Source organism: Ranitomeya variabilis, chromosome 1, assembly GCF_051348905.1.
Source record: "Ranitomeya variabilis isolate aRanVar5 chromosome 1, aRanVar5.hap1, whole genome shotgun sequence".
NCBI classification, from domain to species: Eukaryota; Metazoa; Chordata; class Amphibia; order Anura; family Dendrobatidae; genus Ranitomeya; species Ranitomeya variabilis.
This window is the reverse complement of record NC_135232.1, coordinates 11,085,983-11,108,903: the sequence shown is the minus strand read 5'-3', so window position 1 is coordinate 11,108,903 and position 22,921 is coordinate 11,085,983. Positions and strand designations below refer to the sequence as shown.

At 45.3% G+C, this 22,921-nt stretch overlaps 1 protein-coding gene across 1 annotated transcript in view; it reads right to left on the bottom strand.

Annotated features, from left to right (window-relative positions):
* Positions 1-22,921, bottom strand: part of LOC143793366 (uncharacterized) — a 75,683-nt gene that overhangs the window by 35,324 nt on the left and 17,438 nt on the right. The window contains exon 9 of the mRNA XM_077280275.1: positions 11,078-12,365. Coding sequence (XP_077136390.1) covers positions 11,078-12,365 — 1,288 coding nt within the window. The remainder of the gene's footprint in view (positions 1-11,077; positions 12,366-22,921) is intronic.

The following is a 22,921-nucleotide window of genomic DNA, read 5'->3' as shown; positions in this document are numbered from 1 at the left end:
TGCGCCCAATATATAGGATCGCGCGTGCGTAATCGCTGGATGGCGTAAGTACCCCTTAAAGCGCATGTCCAAAAAAAGTCAGGCTTACATGCGCACTGGCTCTGCAGAGCTGGAATCGTCTAAGACGCAAGCCCGAAAAAATCAAATTATGTAAGCGCAACAGATGGGGCTCGAAATGCTCAGAAGAAGACAATCATACAGATACTCAAGCACACTGCATACCACACACATTGGCTATATTGTTGTGTGCATGGCCTTTTTTCCTTGGTTGTTCTAGTGTAAATTACATGCTTATGGAGAACCCATGTTGAATTGTTTAGTGGTGCCCAGGTGCCTTGTTGCAAACTTTAAACAACACTTTTTATGGATATCTTTGAGAAATGGCTTTCTTCTTGCCACTCTTCCATAAAGGCAAGATTTGTGCAGTGTACGATTGATTATTGTCCTATGGACAGACTGTCCCACCTCAGCTGTAGATCATCCAGAGTGATCATGGGCCTCTTGGCTGCATCTCTGATCAGTCTTCTCCTTGTTTGAGATGAAAGTTTAGAGGTACGGCCGGGTCTTGGTAGATTTGCAGTGGTATGATACTCCTTCCATTTCAATATGATCCTTGCATAGTGCTCCTTGGGATGTTTAAAGTTTTGGAAATCATTTTGTATCCAAATCCGGCATTAAACTTCTCCACAACAGTATCACGGACCTGCCTGTTGTGTTCCTTGGTCTTCATGATGCTCTCTGTGCTTTCAAACAGAACCCTGAGACTATCACAGAGCAGGTGCATTTATACGGAGACTTGATTACACACTGGTGGATTATATTTATCATCATTAGGCATTTAGGACAACATTGGATCATTCAGAGATCCACAATGTACTTCTGGAGGGAGTTTGCTGCACTGAAAGTAAAGGGGCCGAATAATATTGCAAGTCCCACTTTTCAGGTTTTGAATTTCCCCAAAAATGTAAAATAACCAATAAATTTCGTTCAACTTCACAATTGTGTTCCACTTGTTGATTCTTCACCAAAAATTTACATTTGGTATATTTATGTTTGAAGCATGATATTGTGAGAGCTTGTTGTCCTAGGTTAGCGCCATATAATCCCTGTCTGTTAGGATGGTTTGGGGATGATGACATAGTTATGGCTGGTACAGGCCATCTGGCCTTCTTTTTCTGACTAAAATCTTATAAGGTGAATTAGGAGATAAGGGACAGCCGTCGGACGAGTGGGGGCGCTATTCTCACTTTTCTTAGGATGCCAAACTCCGCACCTAGGTAGACATCCAGGCAGATTGGTATCTAGGGGAAGATCACTCATGTCTATCCACCGGTTGAGTGAGACTGTTGCGATATGTAAGCATAATTTTATCACTTTTTGTCCATATTAGAGTAACTGATTTTGGTGCTATTTTTCTTTATTGTGAGGTAGAAGAATGGGCTCACCCCTGCATTTATCTTATAAGCAGAGGTGGTTATTAACTAGATTTACATTATACTAGCGAAATAAAGAGACTAGAGTAGGTGTATGGTTGTTTCTCTCTAGCATTTTTCAGCCCTTTGTATTGAGACATTTCTATTGAGGGGGTATCTAGATTTTGTGTTTCTATTTTATTATACGCATTAAAGGTTAGATTGTAATAGGGTTTTTTCAGTGAGCTGTTGTCTTGGCTAAGGACTAAAGAGCAGGCCACTATCCCGAGCAGGCGAACCTATGCTATGGACTATTTGCTTTATGTTTTTTTTACTTTGTGGTGGAAAAGGCTGTTTGATTTTTTTGTCCTGAGCAGTTCATGTAGTCTTCATAAACCAGCCCAGATGTTTTGCTGCAACCACTTCCCTTGCTTACCTCAAATCTCTACAATACATTTAGGCTGTGTGCACACGTTCCGGATTTTTCTCATGTTTTCGCTATAAAAACGCGATAAAACCGCGAAAAAAAAACGCTCACATTAGCATCCTATTAAAAGAATGAAATCCGCATTTTGTATGCACATGCTGCATTTTTTTCCTGAGCGGAAACGCATTCCAGAAAAAAACGCAGCGTTTATTAATTTGCGGAATCGCGGGGATTCCGCACACATAGGAATGCATTGATCCGCTTACTTCCCGCATGGGGCTATGCCCACCATGCGGGAAGTAAGCGGATCATGTGCGGATGGCACCCAGGGTGGAGGAGAGGAGACTCTCCTCCAGGCCCTGGGAACCATATAATTGTTAAAAAAATTAATTAAAATAAAAAATAGTGAGATACTCACCTTCTGATGGCCCCCGGAGTCTTCCAGCCTTTCAGCTGTGCACACGGCGCCTTCTGTTCCCAGCTATGCTGTGCGCGAAGGACCTGTGATGACGTCACGGTCACAAAACCGTGACGTCATCCCAGGTCCTTCGCACACAGCATTCATGGGAACGGAAGCCGCCGCGTGCACCGCTGAGATCGGGGGCCGCCGGAAGGTGGGAATAACCATTTTTTAAAAATTATTTTTAACATTAGATCTTTTTACTATTGATGCTGCGTAGGCAGCATTAATAGTAAAAGTTGGTCACACTTGTCAAACACTATGTTTGACAAGTGTGACCAACCTGTCAATCAGTTTTCCAAGCGATGCTACAGATCGCTTGGAAAACACTAGCATTCTGCAAGCTAATTACGCTTGCAAAACGCTAGTGTTTAGCGGGAATATGCATGCTAATTCCGCATGCGATATACCCGCGGCAGTTGTGGAATTGCCACGGAAATTTCTGCGGCAATTCTGCAACGTGTGCACTTAGCCTTAGATGCAAAACCTGATGTCCGCAGTTTGTGTTACTGGATCACTCAATTCCACATAGTACAGGAAGGACTAGAAGTTTTTAAATGTATCCGCAATGTTTGCTAGAAGGTGTTTGCTCATCGCAACTGGTGTGTGATAAGACCCGCTGTGCGGCATCACCAATTATATATTGGTGATGTATATATATATATATATATATATATATATTCGGTAGCGGCACTAGGCGTCTTCACAATTAGGAATCTGCTGACAGGATGTTGATCAAAGAAACTAGTTCGATTGCCGTATGTGGAGATGGGAAGGATCCTTTCCCCCAACATGAGGAAATCATCTACCTCCTGGGATTTAATTCCTTACTCCCGGTCATTAGTGTGTCGTGTTATAGGATGCACTCAATAGATTTATGTCTCCCTTCATCTATAACTATGAAACAGTCCTGACTTTAACACTAAAGGGCGAAATCTGAAAACTTCTGACCAGACAAAGCAGGGACAGTAGCTGAAATGAGTCTTCTGTTCCGAAACATAGAAATTCTCAAGCCAATCCGAGCAGAGCTGCTGCTTTGGCTAAGCGAAGTTGCAAAGAATGAAGAAAAGGAAGCTGGATCTAGGTCCAGAGACATGAGCTACGAGGTATGAGACCCGAAGTCAGAAGCACCAGGCACGAAGCCAGAGACACAAGGCACGAAGCTAAAGGCACGAAGCAAGAGGCACAAGGCACTAAGCCAGGGGCACAAGGCATGAAGCCAGAGGCACAAAGCTGCAAGGCACAAAGCCACAAGGTGCACAGTGGCACCATGAGGCACAGATGCACTAGAAGGCTCAAAAGTACAATGAGGCAGCACAAGACACTGGGGACCAAAAAGCACAGAGGCACTTCCAAGGCACTATGATGCACTATAAGATGCAGAAGTGCAATGAATCACTGAGGACCATAGGCACAATAAGGCACAGAGGCAATATAAAGGCACTACGAGGACCAGAGGCACTATGAGATACAGAGATACTATAAGGCACCATGAGAGCCCACCATGGAGGAAAACACTGTCACATCCAGGAATGGTGCATTATTGCAGATGGTGCAGAGACTGGCTGTTGGCTAAGGAACTCTACCCAGAGAGGTGTCGGCCTGGACTCTGTGACAATGAGAAGGGAAGGCTGAGACCCCCAGATCCCCTTGAATCTGTATTCTGATACAGCACTGATGGCTAAGTGACCTCTACCCAGAGAGGTGTTGAGCCCCGGAGTGCTTGACAGGGGTAAAGTGAAGGCTGAAACCCCTCGATCCCTCCGAGTCCATAGTCTGGAGCTCCAAAGGAGAAGGTACCTTCCCTCTAGGAGCAACCTCTCATGCGACAATTCCCTGTGAGGACAGGAAAAACTCTGGAGGGTGGAGGTGGGAGGGGAGTGTGGAAGAAAGGAAGGGCTACCTCATGGTGTCCTGTCCGGAGGGATGGACTGGAAAATGTGATTCAATAAAATTGTTATGTTTTATACAGCCTTTAATCTCCACTTCTTATTTACCAGGTTATTACCTAGAACTGGTTATTTGATATATTTTATCCTTTTTTTTTCTTTTAACCCATTACAAGTCACTTATAGGACAAACATTATTTTCCCATATTCATCCTAATTCTGTTGGAAACTTTCTGCAGAAATCCCCCCAGTACGACTTTAAAGAGGATCTTTCACCAGTATGAGCATGCTAAACTGCCACATCCTGGAATAATGGCTGCACAGCTGAAGAAAACATAGGAGGCTATGGTGCCCTCCATAATAACACGGAGGACCGTGACTACAGAAAAACCTATGAAGAAAGAAGGTCCTCCAAACAGCAGCAGTATATAATAGAAATATCCAATTTTATTGACACAAGGAATACAAAACAATTAAAATTATGGAGATGTTAACAGACCATAGAAGAAAAAGAAAAAAACTAGGCATAATTACCCAGTTTCCAGTGCTCAAGTGTATTCTTCCTCAGAACCGCACCCCTTCTGAGGAAGAAGTGCCGCACTTGAGCTCTGGTAATTATGCCTGAACACCAATCAGTCAGCAAGGATCACAAGGCCGGTCTAGCAGCACATTTTCTGTATGATACAATCTGTTTGTCTGATTGTATACAGTGTGCTATATGCTATTAATGAGGTTATTTTTTGATCATGGTATTACCAATTATTGATGGTTGATCACACACCTCCGCAGGAGATAGCAGATATATACCCAGCACCTTGCAGCCTCATTTTCTCTGTTTGTATACCCAGCCCATGGGCCGTTTGTCTGCACTTCGCACTTTACTGAGAATTAATTTCTCACGATGTTATTTCATCTGTGTATTCACTGATTTTTTGACAAACACTTCATCTGTAATTCTACAGTCATTTTTCCTCGCAGTGTAAAATTTCAGACACAATATACATAGAGAAATCATGTTGATACACGTTTGGTCAGTGTTAGGTTTTGTTTTTTTCTTGTATGGCCTTTTTAACTGTTTTGTCAATCCCGCATGCTTTTAGGCTGTCTAATGGGACGGGCATGTAGCTTGAGCACCTGCGATATTTGGTGCGTACCCAAGCACCCGTTGCAAATTCGAGTAAAGAGCACTTTCGGTCATCACTACTTAGAGCAGGTCTATGTGAGACATGTCATGAGAGACAGTCTGCTCTCCTGACAGGTCTCACTGCACCGTGATTATAAATACATGTAGTAGAGCTGAACAAAGTGTAATTATTAACACTAAAGGCCCCGTCACACTTAGCGACGCTGCAGCGATACAGACAACGATGCCGATCGCTGCAGCGTCCCTGTGTGGTCGCTGTGTGGTCGCTGGGGAGCTGTCACACAGACCGCTCTCCAGCGACCAACGATGCCGAAGTCCCCTGGTAACCAGGGTAAACATCGGGTTGCTAAGCGCAGGGCCACGCTTAGTAACCCGATGTTTACCCTGGTTACCAGTGTAAAATGTAAAAAAACAAACAGTACATACTCACCTGCGCGTCCCCCGGCGTCCGCTTCCTGCACTGATTGCGAGTGCCGGCCCTAACAGCAGAGCGGTGACGTCACCGCTGTGCTCTGCTCTTACTTTCCGGCCGGCAGTCAGTCAGTGCGGGAAGCGGACGGCAAGGGACCTGACGGACACCGGAATGTGAGTATGTAGTGTTTTTTTTTTTTTTTACATTTACAATGGTAACCAGGGTAAACATCAGGTTACTAAGCACGGCCCTGCGCTTAGTAACCTGATTTTTACCCTGGTTACCAGTGAAGACATCGCTGAATCCGTGTCACACACACCGATTCAGCGATGTCAGCGGGACCTCAACGATCAAAAAAAGGTCCAGGCCATTCCGACACGACCAGCGATCTCACAGCAGGGACCTGGTCGCTGCTATGTGTCAAACATAGCGAGATCGCTACGGAGGTCGCTGTTGCGTCACAAAACTTGTGACTCAGCAGCGATCTCGCTAGCGACCTCGCTTAGTGTGACGGGGGCTTTAGTCAGCTTTAATCTCAAGGCAGTCAGTGTGGGGGGAGGGGATACAGCAGAGCTGATAGCACGGTGGGAAGAGAGCTGCAGAGATGTTTGTAATGGACACATCTCAGCTTTGCTTTATGGCCCCTCAACCACACTGACGGCCAAGAAATGAAACCTGAAGAACAGTAATCTCAACAGTAATCTCACTCATCTCTGTTCTACTCATGGAACTCTGTAATCACACACAGTTCTGCAGAGATCAGTGAGCAGAACATACTGTCAGGTCATTATTTTGTGGAGTGTGTTCTTTTTTTCCAGTGTTTTGCTTCCTGATTATGACTGCTCAAGATCATGGAGAGGATGAAGTACACACCCCTAGAGACAAATCTCCAATAACATTCAGTTGTGCTCAGGGGTGAACCTAGCCTCTCTGATGCCTGAGGCGAACTTCAAAACGGCGCCACCCAAACACAAGTATGTCAGCGCCATCACCGCACATACAAGAACCACACAGAAGAATCCAGAACAAGGATCATTAATGGCAATGGCAGGCCTGGCACAAGCATACAGACACACAGTGATGGCTGGCAGAGCTGGGTCCTGTAGACAGACACATCTTTATAGCACAGGAGGCAGCACTGATTGCCAACCTATTATCTCTGGCACTCACCTACAAAACTCTGGGCAGCTCCAATGTGGCCACTGCCTGGCACTGACCAGTCAGGCAAGTCCACCATGCAGCATCGCCCACACACCACATACAATGACCTAAAACTTCTGAGCTTCAACAAGCCACCACTGCACTAATCTGGTAAAATGGCGCGTCTTCCCCAACAGACTACGCCTCCTTCTCCCAAAACGCTTAGCCAATCACAAGCGCCACACACAGGGCTGTCCGGAGCTAATAGCAGGGGTTTTCCAATGGGGTTTACCAAGGGATGTGGGAGCGGGAAGAGGGACGAGCTCCACCGCCCAACCGCCGCTCGGGAGGAACACGGCTGGAATGCCTGTATATACTGAGGTGCAGGAATGGACCTGGTGTGTAAGTTATGGGCAATCAGTCCTGCAGGAGAGACGTATGTGGAAGAGACAAAGCATCCTGCACCAGCGGCGTACATAGAAATCATGGGGCCCCATAGAAGGAATTCTAATTGGGATCCCTCTTAAAAAAAAGTATATTTTGCTGGGTCACATAATATCTCATGTATTTGCCGCCGTTACAAAGTAATTTTCCTCCTATTGAAGCCCCTAGATTCCTCTTTCATTGCCCCCATAAAGTGTGATCCCAACAAAAGTGTCCAAAAAACACTGTGATCCCCCCACAGTGAATTGCTCCACAGGACCCTCCACACACACAGCATAATGACCCTACTGTACTCCATGTCAACTACTCCGGCACAGTATGATTCCCAACAGTGACCCCCACACTGCCCATCATGTAGTATCATTGACCCATATACAATATAATGGCCCCTACATCTCTTCACACTGTATAATGGCCCCCAACACAGCCCTCAAATCGCCCCCCAAAAAAGTATAAAGGTTTCCTCATAGCCCTCATTATTAAACCACAGAAAAAAATCTAAATTCAACTTACCATGGCCATCTAATACTATGCACAAGCTGGGTGCAGAGAACTTCCCAAGATGTGGGCAGTGCCCTCACAGGCCTCCAAGTATTATCATGCCCCCACAGGACCCTACAAATATAATGGTCTCCATGTAGTATAATTGGCTCCATATATTATAATGCACCCCCATAGCCCTCCATATAGTATAATGCACCCCCATAGAAAATGCATCCTATAATTCTCCATACATTATAATGCACCCCCATAGCCCTCCATATAGTACAGGGTGAAGCGCGGTAATTTGCTTTTTTGCACTGCATGCTGTGGCGGCACTGTCGGTCGAAGAGAGGGGAGAGTGGGTGTGGCTTACAGTGGCTGATGGGAGATTTGTATTCCTCCGCCTTTCAGTTGCCATCATGCAGTGGACACGTGAGGAGAGGTCATTTTGTGTTGAAGCGTATTTTTCAAATGCCCACTCGATCATTGCAGTGCAGCGTGCTTTTCGTTTACAATTCGCTGTTCCTCCACGCGGACGTGTTCCTGGACGGCAATCAATTGTAAATTGGGTGAATGCATTCAGAACAGCAGGGAATGTGTCATGTGTACGAAGGGGACCTGAGAGAAGGATTACAACACCACAAAACATCGAGAGAGTTAGAGCAGCAGTACTGCAATCTCCGAAACGCTCTGCTCGGAAGCAATCATTTGCTTTTGGCATTTCAAGACGTTCTCTCCACCGGATTCTTCATGATGAACTGAATTTTCACCCGTATAAAATGTGCGTGGTCCAACAATTGTCAGCACGGGACTATTTGACACGGCGGACCTCTTGTGAAGACATGTTAGCAACGATACCCCGTGACGCAATTGTGTTTTTTTCTGGTGAGACACATTTTCACCTCAGTGGGTGTGTAAACAAACAAAATATGCGTTACTGGAGTGAAACAAACCCCAGAGAAGTTCACGAGAGACCTCTGCATTTGGACCGCGTCACTGTGTGGTGCGCCATATCACGAGTAGGCATCATTGGTCTTTACTTTTTTCAGGATAACGGTCGTGCCATAACTGTGAACTCCGAACGGTACTTGTCTATGATACAGGATTATTTTCAGCCGGCTCTTGAGGCAATGGAACTAGAGGATACATGGTTCCAACAGGATGGTGCCACTGCACACACAGCGAGGGTTACTATGAATTGTTTGAGGCAAATGTTTCCTGGACGGCTTATCTCTTTGTGGGGAGATGTGAACTGGCCAGCACGCTCACCAGATTTAGCCCCATGCGATTTTTTCCTTTGGGGTTACCTGAAGTCTAAGGTGTATATCAACCGTCCCAACACCTTGGAAGACCTAAGGAACAATATTGAAGCTGAAATTGGCAGAATACCAGTGGACATGCTTGTTAGAGTTCATGAAAACTTCAGAAAACGTATGCAGCAGTGTGTGGATAGCGAAGGTCGACATTTGCCAGATACACTATTTAAAACCATGTAATTTAAAAATTCCATTACTGTTCAGTATAATTAAAATATAAAATAAATTTTTCTAATGATCATAATTTTTTTATTTCATTCCCAAATCAGCAAATTACCGCGCTCCACCCTGTATAAAGCACCCCATAATCCTCCAAATATTATAAGGCAACCCCAGAGTCCTCCATATATTATAATGCACCACCCAAAGCCCTCCAAATACTATAATGCATCCCCCATAGCCCTCCATATAGTATAATGGAGCCTCATAGAAAATGCATCCTAGAATTCTCCATATATTACAATGCACCCCATAATCCTCCATATATTATAAGGCAACCCCAGAGTCCTCCATATATTATAATGCACCATCTATAGCCCTCCAAATACTATAATGCTTCCCCATAGCCCTCCATATACTATACAGCACCCCAATGTACAATACAGCACCACCCCCATATACAGCACAGCATCCCTATATGCAGCACCGCACCCCTATATACAATACAGCACAGCACCTCCATCTACAGCACAGCACCCCCATATACAGAACAGCATCCCCATATACTGCACCCCTATATACAATACAGCACCCCACATATACAGCACAGCATCCCCATATACAGCACAGCACCCCCAATATACAACACAGCACCCCCATATACAATATAGCACCGCCATCAAATAGCACCCCCATATACAGCACAGTACCCCTATATACAATACAGCACAGCAACGCCATATACAGCACCTCCCATATACAGCATAGAACCCCTATATACAGCACAGCGCCCCTCATATAAAGCATAGCAACCCCCATATACAGCACAGCAACGCCATATACAGCACCCCCATATACAGCACAGCACCCCTCATATACAGCACAGCACCCTATATACAGCACAGCACCGCTATATACAGCACAGTACCCCCATATACAGCACAGCACCCTCCATATACGGCACAGCACCCTCCATATACGGCACAGCACCTCCATATACAGCACAGCACCCCCATATACAAAACAGCACACCACCGCCATATACAGCACAGCACCCCTCATACAGCACCCCCCACATACAGCACAGCACCCCCATATACACAGCACCCCCCATATACAGCACCTGGAGTCTGATGAACACAGACACAGTCACTTGCTGCAGAGAGGTAAAATGACTCACGGATGGACCAATCATTCACACTCCCTGGCTGGAGGGGGCGGATGCAGAGTCAATTGCTGCTGTATTAAAAGTGTAACCACGCAGCCTCCTCCCTCACACAGGAATGCAAGCAGGAGCAGGGCACCAAGTTATCTGACTGCAGGGGGCGGCGCCGCGCTGCCACCCCATCTTCACTGATTTACTGCCGCCTGAGGCAAAGTGCTCAACTGTCCTCATTATAGGTGCGCCCCTGGTTGTGCTTATCACAAAGTTTAACCTAAACTTTATGAGCGATTACACCCACAACAGAGCTGAGAATTAAAATCTAAAAAAATAGACATTTTATTCAGCTCCGCAGCCAGTATTCCATGATGTGACCAGTTTAACATGCTAAAGCTGGTGGAAGGTCCCCTTTAAACAACCAAATAATTTTATTTTTTTCGTTTTTAATTTATTTTTTTGTCAACAAATTTGTTTTGGATTCAATTTGCCCATAAAAGCTGATTTGGAACCAAATTGAGTCAGCAAAGTATTAAAGTGTTTCAATACTTTTAAAAGCCCTGAAAATACATGTACAACACTCTCAGGTCTTCCACATTTTATAAAAATGTACTAAAAACAGTGAACATAACTAAAGTTTCATTCCTTCATGAGTTCTCTTATGTAGAACAAGATTATATTTTCGTATAAAACGTCTCTCACACAGTGGACATGAATACGGCTTCTCTCCAGTGTGAATTTTCTCATGTGTAGTAAGCTTTGATTTACATGTAAAAGAGTTCCCACATTCAGAACATGAATACGGTTTTCCTTTTGTGTGAATTCTCTGATGGTTAAGAAGCTGTGATTTATGTGAAAAGCACTTTCCACATGGTAAACATGAAAACAGTTTCTCCCCGGTGTGAGTTGATTGATGTTTAATAAAACGAGATTTTTTTGTAAAACCTTTCCCACATTCTGAACATGAATACGGCTTCTCTCCAGTGTGAATTGTCTGATGAAAAACAAAACTTCCTTTTTGTATAAAACATTTCCCACATTCTGAACATGAATACGGCTTCTCTCCAGTGTGAATTCTCTCATGCATAGCAAGGCTTGATTTACATAAAAAAGATTTTCCACATTCTGAACATGAATGTAACTTCTCTCCAGTGTGAATTCTCTGATGTGCAGCAAGACTTGATTTATATATAAAAGATTTCCCACATTCTGAACATGAATGCAACTTCTCTCCACTGTGAATTCTCTGATGTGTAGCAAGACTTGATTTATTCTTAAAAGATTTTGCACATTCTGAACATGAATATTTCTTTCCTATGTGACTTCTCTCGTGTGTCACAAGACTTGATTTATCTGTAAAGCATTTCTCACAGTGTGAACATGAATACGGCTTCTCTCCTGTGTGAATTCTATGATGTTTAATAAGATGTGATTTATTTCCAAAACGTTCCCCACATTCTGAACATGAATACGGCTTCTCTTCTGTATGAATTTTCTGATGTCTATTAAGACTCCCTTTATCTGTGTAAGATTTGCCACATTCTGAACATGAAAATGGTTTTTCTCCTGTGTGACTTCTCTCATGTCTAACAAATTTTGATTTATTTGTAAAGCATTTCCCACATCCTGAACAGGAGTATGGCTTCTCTCCTGTGCGCTTTTTTTGTGTTAAAACATCTGAGCTTCTAGTAAGTTGCTTGTCACACTGAAATCTTGTATCCACTTTGGCTTCTGGAATTGTGGTAACAATGTGAGTTTGCTCAAGAGAAGGTTCCTCATGATTAGGAGGATTATAAGAAAGTGAAGTACTGTGAAGTCCAGGAGGTCCATGAAGGGTAAAGAGGTTTTCTCCATTGGAGTGCTTCCTGATATCTTCTTTTTTACAATTTAGTAATAAACCGTTATTCTCACAAGGATTTCCTATAAGGATGAAAGATAGATTGGATGTTAATTTTTTCTACAACACAAAAGGGATTTCTATATTTATTTTATGGAGCTCACAATGAAGATCACAGTCAGTGAAAAGACCGGTAATAAGGAAGACAACTACATGCCATAACATTAACACAACCACGGGTAAAATGAATAACACTTACAAACTGGTGACATTGGCATAAGTCAGAGGTGGCAGAGATTAGACAGCAAATAGAAAGACACTTCTTAAAGGGAATCTGTAATCAAGATTTACATCCCTTAATATACCACCAGCGCCATTTCTCTTTCAAGCTTCATATCATGCCCTTAGTGTAGAAAAGAGTCCACGCAATAAAAAAATAATATTTCATTACCATATAATAATAATAATCTTTATTTTTATATAGCGCTAACATATTCCACAGCGCTTTACGGTTTGCACACATTATCATTGCTGTCCCCGATGGGGCTCAAAATCTAAGTTCCCTATCAGTATGTATTTGGAGTGTGGGAGGAAACCGGAGAACCCAGAGGAAACCCACGCAAACACGGTGAGAACACACAAACTCCTTGCAGATGTTGTCCTTGGTGGTCCTTTGAACCCAGGACTCCAGCGATGCAAGGCTACAGTGCTAACTACCAAGCCACCGTACTGCCCTATGTAAATAAGATTGACTAGTCACAAAGGTGGCTCTACATCCAGGAGCAGTCGAGCTCCAGCCACCGTAATCATTTACTCAGTATACCTAAGGGCATGATAGGAAACGTTAGAAGACAGATATAGCTCTGGAGATACATTAAGGGGGTAAATCCAAATTACAGGCGCACTTTAAAGAGCACCGGTCACCTGCTGGAAAAGAAAAAAATAAGTTAAATACCTTGTAAAAGTCCCTGAGCTCTGATGATTCTGTGTATTTCTTATTCCGTCTCAGAATTCTCAATTCCTGGATAAAAATCTCCAAAAATTAAGTTAAATGCCTTGTAAAAAGCCCTCTGCTTCCTTGATTCTTCTTGATTGTCTGTTGTGCTCTGTGTCACTCAATTGCTGAGATATTCACATTTGTTCCTCCTGGAGCGCACTATGTGAAATCTCTGGTGAGATGTGCTTTCTCCAGCCTGTCCAGATGCTGATAATCACAGCTTGGCAGCCTCAGACGGCTAGATCAGATGCCGAGCTTTGATTAGCAGCAGCGGATGAATCAGGAGAGCACAGGGCTAGGCACAAGGTATTTAACTCAATTTCTGGAGATTTTACCCAGGAATTGAGAATTCTGAGACAAAATAAGAAATGCACAGATTTCTGTGGTGACACATGCTATAAAGTTTCCTATTTTCATGTCTTCTATTCATACAATTCATGAATTGTATTACACTTATTATTATGTAATAAGACTGATCAAAAAGTTGTGTATACCATATGGCACCAATGAGAAATACTGGTACCATGTAACAATTTAATATATGTTTGGGAACACAAAAATATTTGAAAAAAAAAAAATATATTTATTGTAGAAAAGTCCTAAAAGAAAAAGTAATCTAAATATATTTGGTATTGGCCTCAATTTATTGTATTGCCCACAGTTACAGCGACCCTCCACCCTGGGACTGAACAAACACTACACATTTCCCTTTTACAGTCCTCTATGGTGTCCTGTGCTCCCAGCTGCCCCCTCAGCTCAGATCAGTGGTCCCTCTCCGCTTCCAGGATGGCCAGTGCAGTAATAAGTCTACCCCACCCTCCCTGCCTTTCCTGTGAAGTGACCTATGGGGCAGCGCCACATCCTAGTAGGCTCCCGCAGTCTGCTGGGCGTCACCAGTTACGTGTCTATTCTGCACCTGGTTTCATTGCTTCTGTTTGTCTTTGACATTTCGTCACGCCATTCCAGACTGGTCCGTGGCGCAGTGGGTCCACACCCACTAGTGTTACACCCCTTTAAGAGGTTAATATGATGCAATTTGTTTATAAAGCATTTCCCATGTTGTGAACATGAATTTGGCTTCTCTCCTGTGTGAATGTTTTTATGCCTTGCAAGATTGATTTATGTGAAGAGGCCCCTCCATATTCTGAACATGAGTACGGCTTCTCTCTGGTGTGACTTCTTTCATGTACAACTAGAGTTGATTTTTTTGAAAAACATTCCCCCCCATTATAGGCCTTACATATCAATTTTTTAATTAATTTTTAATTATTTTTTCTTAGTTTTCCATCCTCACATTTCCAGACTAATAATGTTATTTTTCACTAAGCTGTGCAGTTCTTCTGCTATTCAACCTATAAATGCAAGAAAATACTGACAACTGGGTGTTACCATTCCCTTTATCAAAAGGGAGTTCCCCTACATTGTCCAATCAGTGCTGAGTGTCAGAAAGTGTGGGGACGCATGCATGGAGAATGTTAACACCTCGTTATCATGTTATTCACAAATCTAGGAGGAACCACAGTGGATCTGGGCAGGAGTTTCTTTCTTTAGTAACACAATTCTTGTCAGAAAATAATTTTATCCTATTCATTGGTAAAAAAAACCCGTGAGGAGCCACATGTTATATACCAGGGTGCAACAGGGAAGGATGTTATACAGTGGGGGGGCAATGGGGCAGGATGTTATACACCAGGGGGTAAAAGGGCTGGATGTTATACACCAAGGTGCAACAGGGCTGGATGTTATATACCGGGGTGCAACAGGGCTGGACGTTATATACCGGGGGTGCAACAGGGCTGGATGTTATACACTGGGGGGGCAACGGGGCAGGATGTTAATACACCAGGGGGCAAAAGCACTGAATGTTATACACCAAGGTACAACAGGGCTGGATGTTATACACTGGGGGAAAAATAAGGGCTGAAAGAGAATCCAGAATGCAATGATTAATACGGGTAGCCCAACACCATAAATGACATGCTGACTAGTGATATAATCCGTGTATGTTAAGGGGCGCCTGCTCTGGGCAGTATCTTGCCTCCATGTTTATACGTTATTTGAACCAGGTCTCAAAAACCAACATGATTGTCAGATAACGAGAACTCTAAGGCCATGTGCACACGTTCAGGATTTTTAGCGTTTTTTTCGCGTTTTTTCGCTATAAAAACGTGATAAAAACGCGAAAAAAACGCTAACATATGCCTCCTATTATTTACAAGGTATTCCGCATTTTTTGTGCAAATGTTGCGATTTTTTCCGCGAAAAAATCGCATAGCGGAAAAAAAAGCAACATGTTCATTAAAAATGCGGAATTGCGGGGATTCCGCACACCTAGGAGTCCATTGATCTGCTTACTTCCCGCACGGGGCTGTGCCCACCATGCGGGAAGTAAGCAGATTATGTGCGGTTGGTACCCAGGGTGGAGGAGAGGAAACTCTCCTCCACGCACTGGGCACCATATAAGTGGTCAAAAAATAAGAAATAAAATAAAAAACAGTCCTATACTCACCCTCGATGTCCAGCGCAGTGTTCCCGCCTCTGTGCTGCACGCTGGCTGGTTCCTGTAGCTGGTGTGCGGAGAAGGACCTTGCCGAATGACGTCACTGTCCTGTGATTGGTCGAGACTGCTCACGTGACCGTGACGTCATGGAAGGCCCTGCGCGCACACATCAGCTATAGGAATGGACGCCGGTGAGGAGATCTGATGTCTGCGGGTGAGTATAACCATTTTTTTTATTTTTTTTATTATTTTTAAACGTTCTATCTTTTACTATAGATGCTGCAAAAGCAGCATCTATAGTAACAAGTTGGTCACACTTGTCAAACGCTATGTTTGACAAGTGTGACCAACTTGTCAGTCAGTTTTCCAAGCGATGCTACAGATCGCTTGGAAAACTTTAGCATTCTGCAAGCTAATTACGCTTGCAGAATGTTAAAAAAACGCAAAAAAAACGGAAAAAAAACGCAAAAAAAAAAATGCGGATTTCTTGCAGAAAATTTCCGGTTTTCTTCAGGAAATTTCTGCAAGAAATCCTGAACGTGTGCACATACCCTCAATGTGGCCATTGCAGCTGTTTGTAGATACAAGCTCGTAATCCCTTATGATAAAGCAACTCTCCACCCCGGCACAGAGGAGGGACTAAACATTTGTCATGTACTGTTGTAGGAAGGAGAGCCAAGCTAACGGTCTCTCTTGCGTGTCTTGGCTGGAACTGTCGGGGCTGTCACCATCGTTTCAGGGGGAAAAGGTTTCTGACCGCAGCAGTTCAGGACAGCTGACTGATGGGGGTTGGTCCGAAATAAATGGCGGTCTGAGCGAGAAGACGGGACACTTGGCGGAGAACGAGCTTGTGAGCAGGGGGTGACAGTCCCGGTGGGGAGGTCCAGAGCGTGGGGTGTCTGTAAACGCCATTGCTGAACCCCAATAGGTGGAAGAAATGAGAGAACTTGTGAGAGTGTGAAAGTAGAGCTGGCTGACATAAGGAAGAAAACAGAAGCTATCAGTAATTCTTCAGAGAGCAGGGAAGGCCCGGAACCCCGCCGTGACTCCTGAGTGTTTTCTCAGCCGAGGCTCATCACTTGCTACAACTGTGGAGAGAGCGGACACGGGAGTGCACCCGCCGGGGAAGAGTGACATCTTGCCGCCCGGAGCCAGAACAGGTGAGGAAGAGTAGTGGAAGTCCGGCAAGTTTAGTGTCAACATGCCCCCTGATATGGGCAGAGATAGATGGACGTGCAGTGCAATGCCTAGTAGACAAGGGTTCACAGGTGACAACGATGCTAGTGGCTTATTTCCGGTGACATTTTCCTGGAGCAAAGCGGTCTGAATGGGGCCCTGTGATAAAGTAAATGGCGGCCAACCAACTGCCCATCTCGGTCACAGTGGTGGCATGGATGCAAGTGTCTACCTGTGGCAGAGACCTAGGACGGAAAGGTGTGACACTAACCCAGGGAGAAATAAGTAATGGACCCACCATCACCTTGGGAATGAATGTGCTGAAGGAGTTTGGAAGCCTTCTCCTCAGAGACCCCTCTAACGAGACTCTAAAACAGTGGGGCCCACATACATCACAGAAAATTTTATTCCAACAACTAGCACGAGTGGCACAAGTACAGGAGTCTAACTGTGAGGGAGGAGTGTTAGGAAAAGTAATTACCGTATTTTCTGGTGTATAAGACGACCCCCAACTTTTCCATATAAAATATGGAATTTGGGATATGCCCGCTGTATAAGACGGGGGTCATCTTATATGCCCAGTCATCTTATACGGCGTGTGGTTCCCAGGGTCTGAAGGAGAGGAGACTCTCCTTCAGGCCCTGGGATCCATATTCATGTTAAAAATAAAGAATAAAAATAAAAAATATGTATATACTCACCCCTCCGAGAAGCCTGGCTGTCACTGCTGCAAGCGTCTGCCTCCGTTCCTAAGAATTGCAGAGCATGAAGGACCCTCGATGACATCGCAGTCCTGTGATTGGTCCGTGACCGCTCATGTGACCGGTCACCTGACCGTGACGTCATCGAAGGTCCTTCACGCTCTGCAATTCTTAGGAACGGAGGCAGACGCTTGCAGCGGTGACAGCCAGGCTTCTCGGAGGGGTGAGTATATACATATTTTTTATTTTTATTCTTTATTTTTTACATGAATATGGATCCCAGGGCCTGAAGGAGAGTTTCCTCTCCTTCAGACCCTGGGAACATTCAGGATCGCTCCCTGCACATGCCGTACCTGGCGTATAAGACGACCCCCGACTTTTGGGACAATTTTTAGGGGTTAAAAAGTCGTCTTATACGCCGGAAAATACGGTATACTGGCCTCCACCAAAATTGTTCTTCCACCAGGACAAACAGTACTGTTCCTGCCCGTTCGCGCTTGTGTCCCCTTGGAGGGGGTTGAGATCCACATTGAACCATCCTCTTCTGAACAATTACCCACGGGGCTCCTAGTGGCGCATACATTAGCCGCTGTACGGGAAGCGTCTGTTCAGGTGTGGTGCACTAACTTAGGAGATCAGGACATTACTGTTGTTCCCAGAAGTGTGGTGGCCCGAATAATGAACCTACCTGAAGAAATAATGCCCTCCCAAACAGTACAACTGGAGATACAACCTGGAGACCCTTGGACTGTGTCAGTAAACTCCATTTCAGTGCCAGAACCTCATTACATCAAAGAGGGCCGACCCATATTGGAACAAATGCGGGCTGAGCTGGCCTAACTCAAACCCACTCAGGTAGACGCTCTGCTGGGAAGGTATAAATAAGTTTTTGCTCTCCACAAAGATGATTTTGGCTGCACCATGGCCATTGTGCAAGAACTAACAACTGAGAGCACCGCGCCCATAAGAGAGCGTTGCCAGCTGTCACGATAATGTGAATATGCCATGTCTGAGTATCCGCATAGCTGTACAAGACCAACACTGCGGGCTCCAACCCCCCTTCTTCCCCTTCCACTGCCTTCGCTGGCCTAGGCACAAACCCTGTGTAACTTGAAACTCCTCACTGCTCCTTCCCCCCTCCCGTAGGAATTTCTTTGTCTTCAAACACGAGGTTTGCTGTGTGTGGGGGAGATATTAAAGAAGCCATACTGCGCCGCCAGTGTATGATAGGAATATGACAAATACATATTCAGAACGTGCTTTGATTGAGCTTTGCAACGGGGCCTTTTGCTAAATCCTAGCTCCAAGAACCAGAGAAATGGATTTCTCCTGAACCGTGGGGAATAGCTAGAAAGCTAATTTCAATATAAGATGAGTGGTGTGTGCTGTTATTCTGCTAGGTTCGCAAGCACATTTAGGAGTATTATAAGTTTTCGTACCAAAATGTGCACCTGGGCAGCTAGGGGAGGGTGCAGGTAAACCAGCCCCTGCCAGTCAGCCCAGCCTTCATTCTTGCCTGGGACCTTACTGCACAAAGACCCCCTGATGAATTGGGATATCTGGCTCCTCCCACCAGCATGGTTAGCTAGGATAATCTAAGCAACATGTGAGTGTTAATCTTCTTTAATCCCTGTTTTTTTTAATAATTGCTTGTACATACCCTAATTGTCTCATATTGTAAAATCTTTATATACCTTTTGTAAACACTGCCTACCTTTTCGGAGTAAAATATAAAATTTATTAGTTTCGTCTTCTCCATGTTCTATGCGAATTTTCACGTGCCTGAAGTTAATTACGCTACTCAATTGGGTTGGCTTGAACCCCTTTGTTGACAAATCTGAGCTTGTGGCAGCGAAGTGTGTTCTGGGCTAGGTTATTACAGCTGGTAGCGACGGAACGAGGTTTTATAAGCTATTGTCTGGCTGTGGCCTGAGCATTTATAATTCCCTCACTGCAGCGAGCCTGATAGCCAGTCCACAGTGAAGTGGCCCATCCGGCGACTAATTATCCGAGGTGTAGTTCCCTGACTGACCTGAGGGTAAGGGGGAGCTGCAAGTTCCAAAGTGGAACTGGAAAGCGGGATATACATAAATCCCTGCAGTTCGTGACATATTGTAGCAGCAGTGGGATACCTAAAATAAGCCCCTGCGGTAAATTGATAGGTCAATAGCCTGGTTTGTGTTTTCATCACATTGTAGCAGTGGTGGGATAACTAAGATAAGCCCCCTGCACATGTAATAGCCGTGGGCTGATCAAAGGTCACCCCCTTTTCGTGACACCGGCAAATTCCCCCACAGTTATATCAGGAAGTGAAGAGCATATTGAATCAGATGTTGCAGGACGGTATGATTAGGGAGAGCCAGAGTCCGGGGGCTGCTCCAATTGTGTTAGTACGGAAGAAAGAAGGCACCTTGCGTTTTTGTGTGGATTACCGAAAACTCAACGCCTGTACTGTGAGGGACTCGTACCTATTATCTCAGATTGAAGAGTCCCTGTCTGCTCTGGGGAAAGCTAGGTTCTTCTTTACACTGGACCTCGCTAGCAGCTAGTGGCAAGCCCCCACATCTGAACAAGATCGAGCAAAGACTGCCTTCATTGGGCCTGTAAGAAGTCAACCATATGCCTTTTGGCTTAGCCAATGCTCCTAGAACTTTTCAGCGTCTCATGGAGAGGTGGATTTGAACTTTGAATCTACGCTCATCTACCTGGACGACATAGTCTTTGCGGCTTCATTTGAGGAACATTTGCAATGCCTAGAACAAGTGTTGGCCCGCCTTCAGAGACACGGACTAAAAGTGAAGCCCCAGAAGTGCCATTTGTTCAGTATGCAAATTGAATACTTGGGCCATGTCGTTTCTCCTGAAGGGGTAGAACCCTCCAGAAAGAAGGTCGCCATGATTCAAGACTGGCCCACTCCAGAGACCGTGAAGGTTGTGCGGGCATTCCTGGGACTGACCGGATATTACAGGCGGTTTGCGAAGAACTTTGCTCGACGAGCAAAGCCCTTACAGGAACTGTTGAAAAAGGTACCCTCTGGTGCCAAGAACTGGAAGATCTGCTGGAAGGAGTACCAAGAAGAGGCCTTTCAAGATCTCAAAAAGGCACTCACCGAAGCCCCTATCCTGGCTTACGCAGATTTCTCCCAACCGTTCATTCTCCACACTGACGGGAGTCTGCTGGGACTTGGGGCTGTGTTGTCACAGATGCAGGACGGAAGAGAGAGGGTGATTGCTTATGCAAGTCGTTCCCTTCACATTTTCTAACGCAATCCAGACAACTGCAGCTCTTTCAAGTTTGAGCTACTGGCGTTGGTGTGGGATATGACGGAGAGATTCGCAGAATATTTGTCTGGCTCCGAAGTGTTGGTGCGTAATGATAACAACCTGCTTGCGCACCTGGAGAATGCGAGACTGGGGGCCCTGGAACAGCGATCGGTAGCCAGAATGGTAAATTCAACTATAAGATTGCCTACAGAAGGGGGGCAGAAAATACCCACGCCGATGCCCTGTTCAAGAGGAAGAGTAAAAGACCCGAGCTGGACAGAGACAAAGAGCTAGAAGATGATGAGGTCCCTAGATTTCTGGAGGTCCACCAGGACGGTGGTGGCTACGCAGGACAGATACATTCCTCAGTCCAAGACGGTATACTGGGACAGACTCGAGATGAGTGGGTTCGGCTTCAACAGGAAGATAGCGAACTGGCTTTGTTGAGAGTGTGTGGCTTCTCAGAGACTCCCCAGCTCGACAGAAAGAGGTACTTTGAAGGATCCTATGACAATGGGAACAACTACAGCTGAAGAACGGCTTACTATATTGGAAAACACAACTGCGGACTGAGCTGAATGTGACCTGGCAAGTCATCCTTCCAACAATATCATTGTCTGAAATTGCTGTCGATACACACGAGCAAGGAGCCCACTTTGGTTCAGAAAAAACCTTCCAATGGCTACAACGGTTCATCTTCCACCCCCCAGTTGAAGGCGAAAGTGGACGAGGCCTGTAGGAAGTGCCGGACATGTAGACTGGCTAAGCCACCAGAGCAGAAAGCTCCTGTACAGTCCATTGTAACCTCCGCTCCTCTGGAACTCTTGACAATGGAGTATCTGGCCATTGGCCCAGCCCATCAGGGCTATGAATATTGCCTGATGATGGTGGATCACTTCACAAAATTTGCTGTGGTGACTCTGACCCGGGATCAGACTGCAGAGTCCGCTGCGTACGCAATATGTAAGAACTTCATCCAACCCTATGGGTGTCCAAAGAGAATTCACTCCGATTAGGGAGCTTGTTTCTTGGGAAGGGTAAAGGATGAATTGCACCGCCTGTACTGGATTGACAAGTCCCGCACCACACCGTACCATCCTCAAGATAATGGTGCCTGTGAACGATTTAACCATACACGGATTCAGATACTAAGAACTTTAGAGGAAGATCGGAAGGCCCGGTGGCCAGAGTACATTTCTGAACTGGTGTGGGTAATACAATAATCACGTACATCGAACCACAGGATATACACCTTACTCTCTTCTGTTCGGCCGAGAAGGAAAGGGAATCACCGAGTTGGCATTGGACCCAGAAGAGGACTACCCACGGACAGGGGTGTCCTCGTGGGCGCAGGAACATTGACACTGCCTGCAGACCTTACACCGGTTGGTCCAGACCAGATTACAGGAGCCAGAACATACAGAGAAGACCCCATCCAGAGCGACAGAGTTTTGAGTTGGAGACTGTGTCTTAGTGCGGGAGAAGCACCCTCGAGACAAGCTGGAAAATCGTTGGGAGAATGACTCGTATCGGGTGAAGAGAAGAGTTAGTCCAGAGGGACCTGTCTATGAAGTCCAGCCTGAAGGAAAAGAAGATGCCCCCACTCGAACTCTTTACCGGAATATGCGCCGACCCTGCCTGTCTAAGAACCCTGCCCAAGTAGAAGAGGAGCCCGAGGCTCCTGAGATTGTCCATACACCGGTAGAAGCAGAGGACGAAGAAGGGGGTGAACCATTAAGCTCCGAGAGGTTGGAACCAGAAGATACAAGCTCACCCATGGCTCTTCCCTCACAGCCGGATTAGGCCCCACTAGAGAGCTCCAATACTATTCCTGATCTGAGATGCGTCAAACGAACAACAGCTGGCAAGCCCCCCAATCGCAACGACCAAGAAAATTTCATCTGGCAACAATCCGCACAGAAAAAGAGAAGACGGTTACACACTCCTCTAAGAGTCTCGCCCGTGGAATGGCGAGATAAAAGAGTGGGGGAGTGTAGGGAGG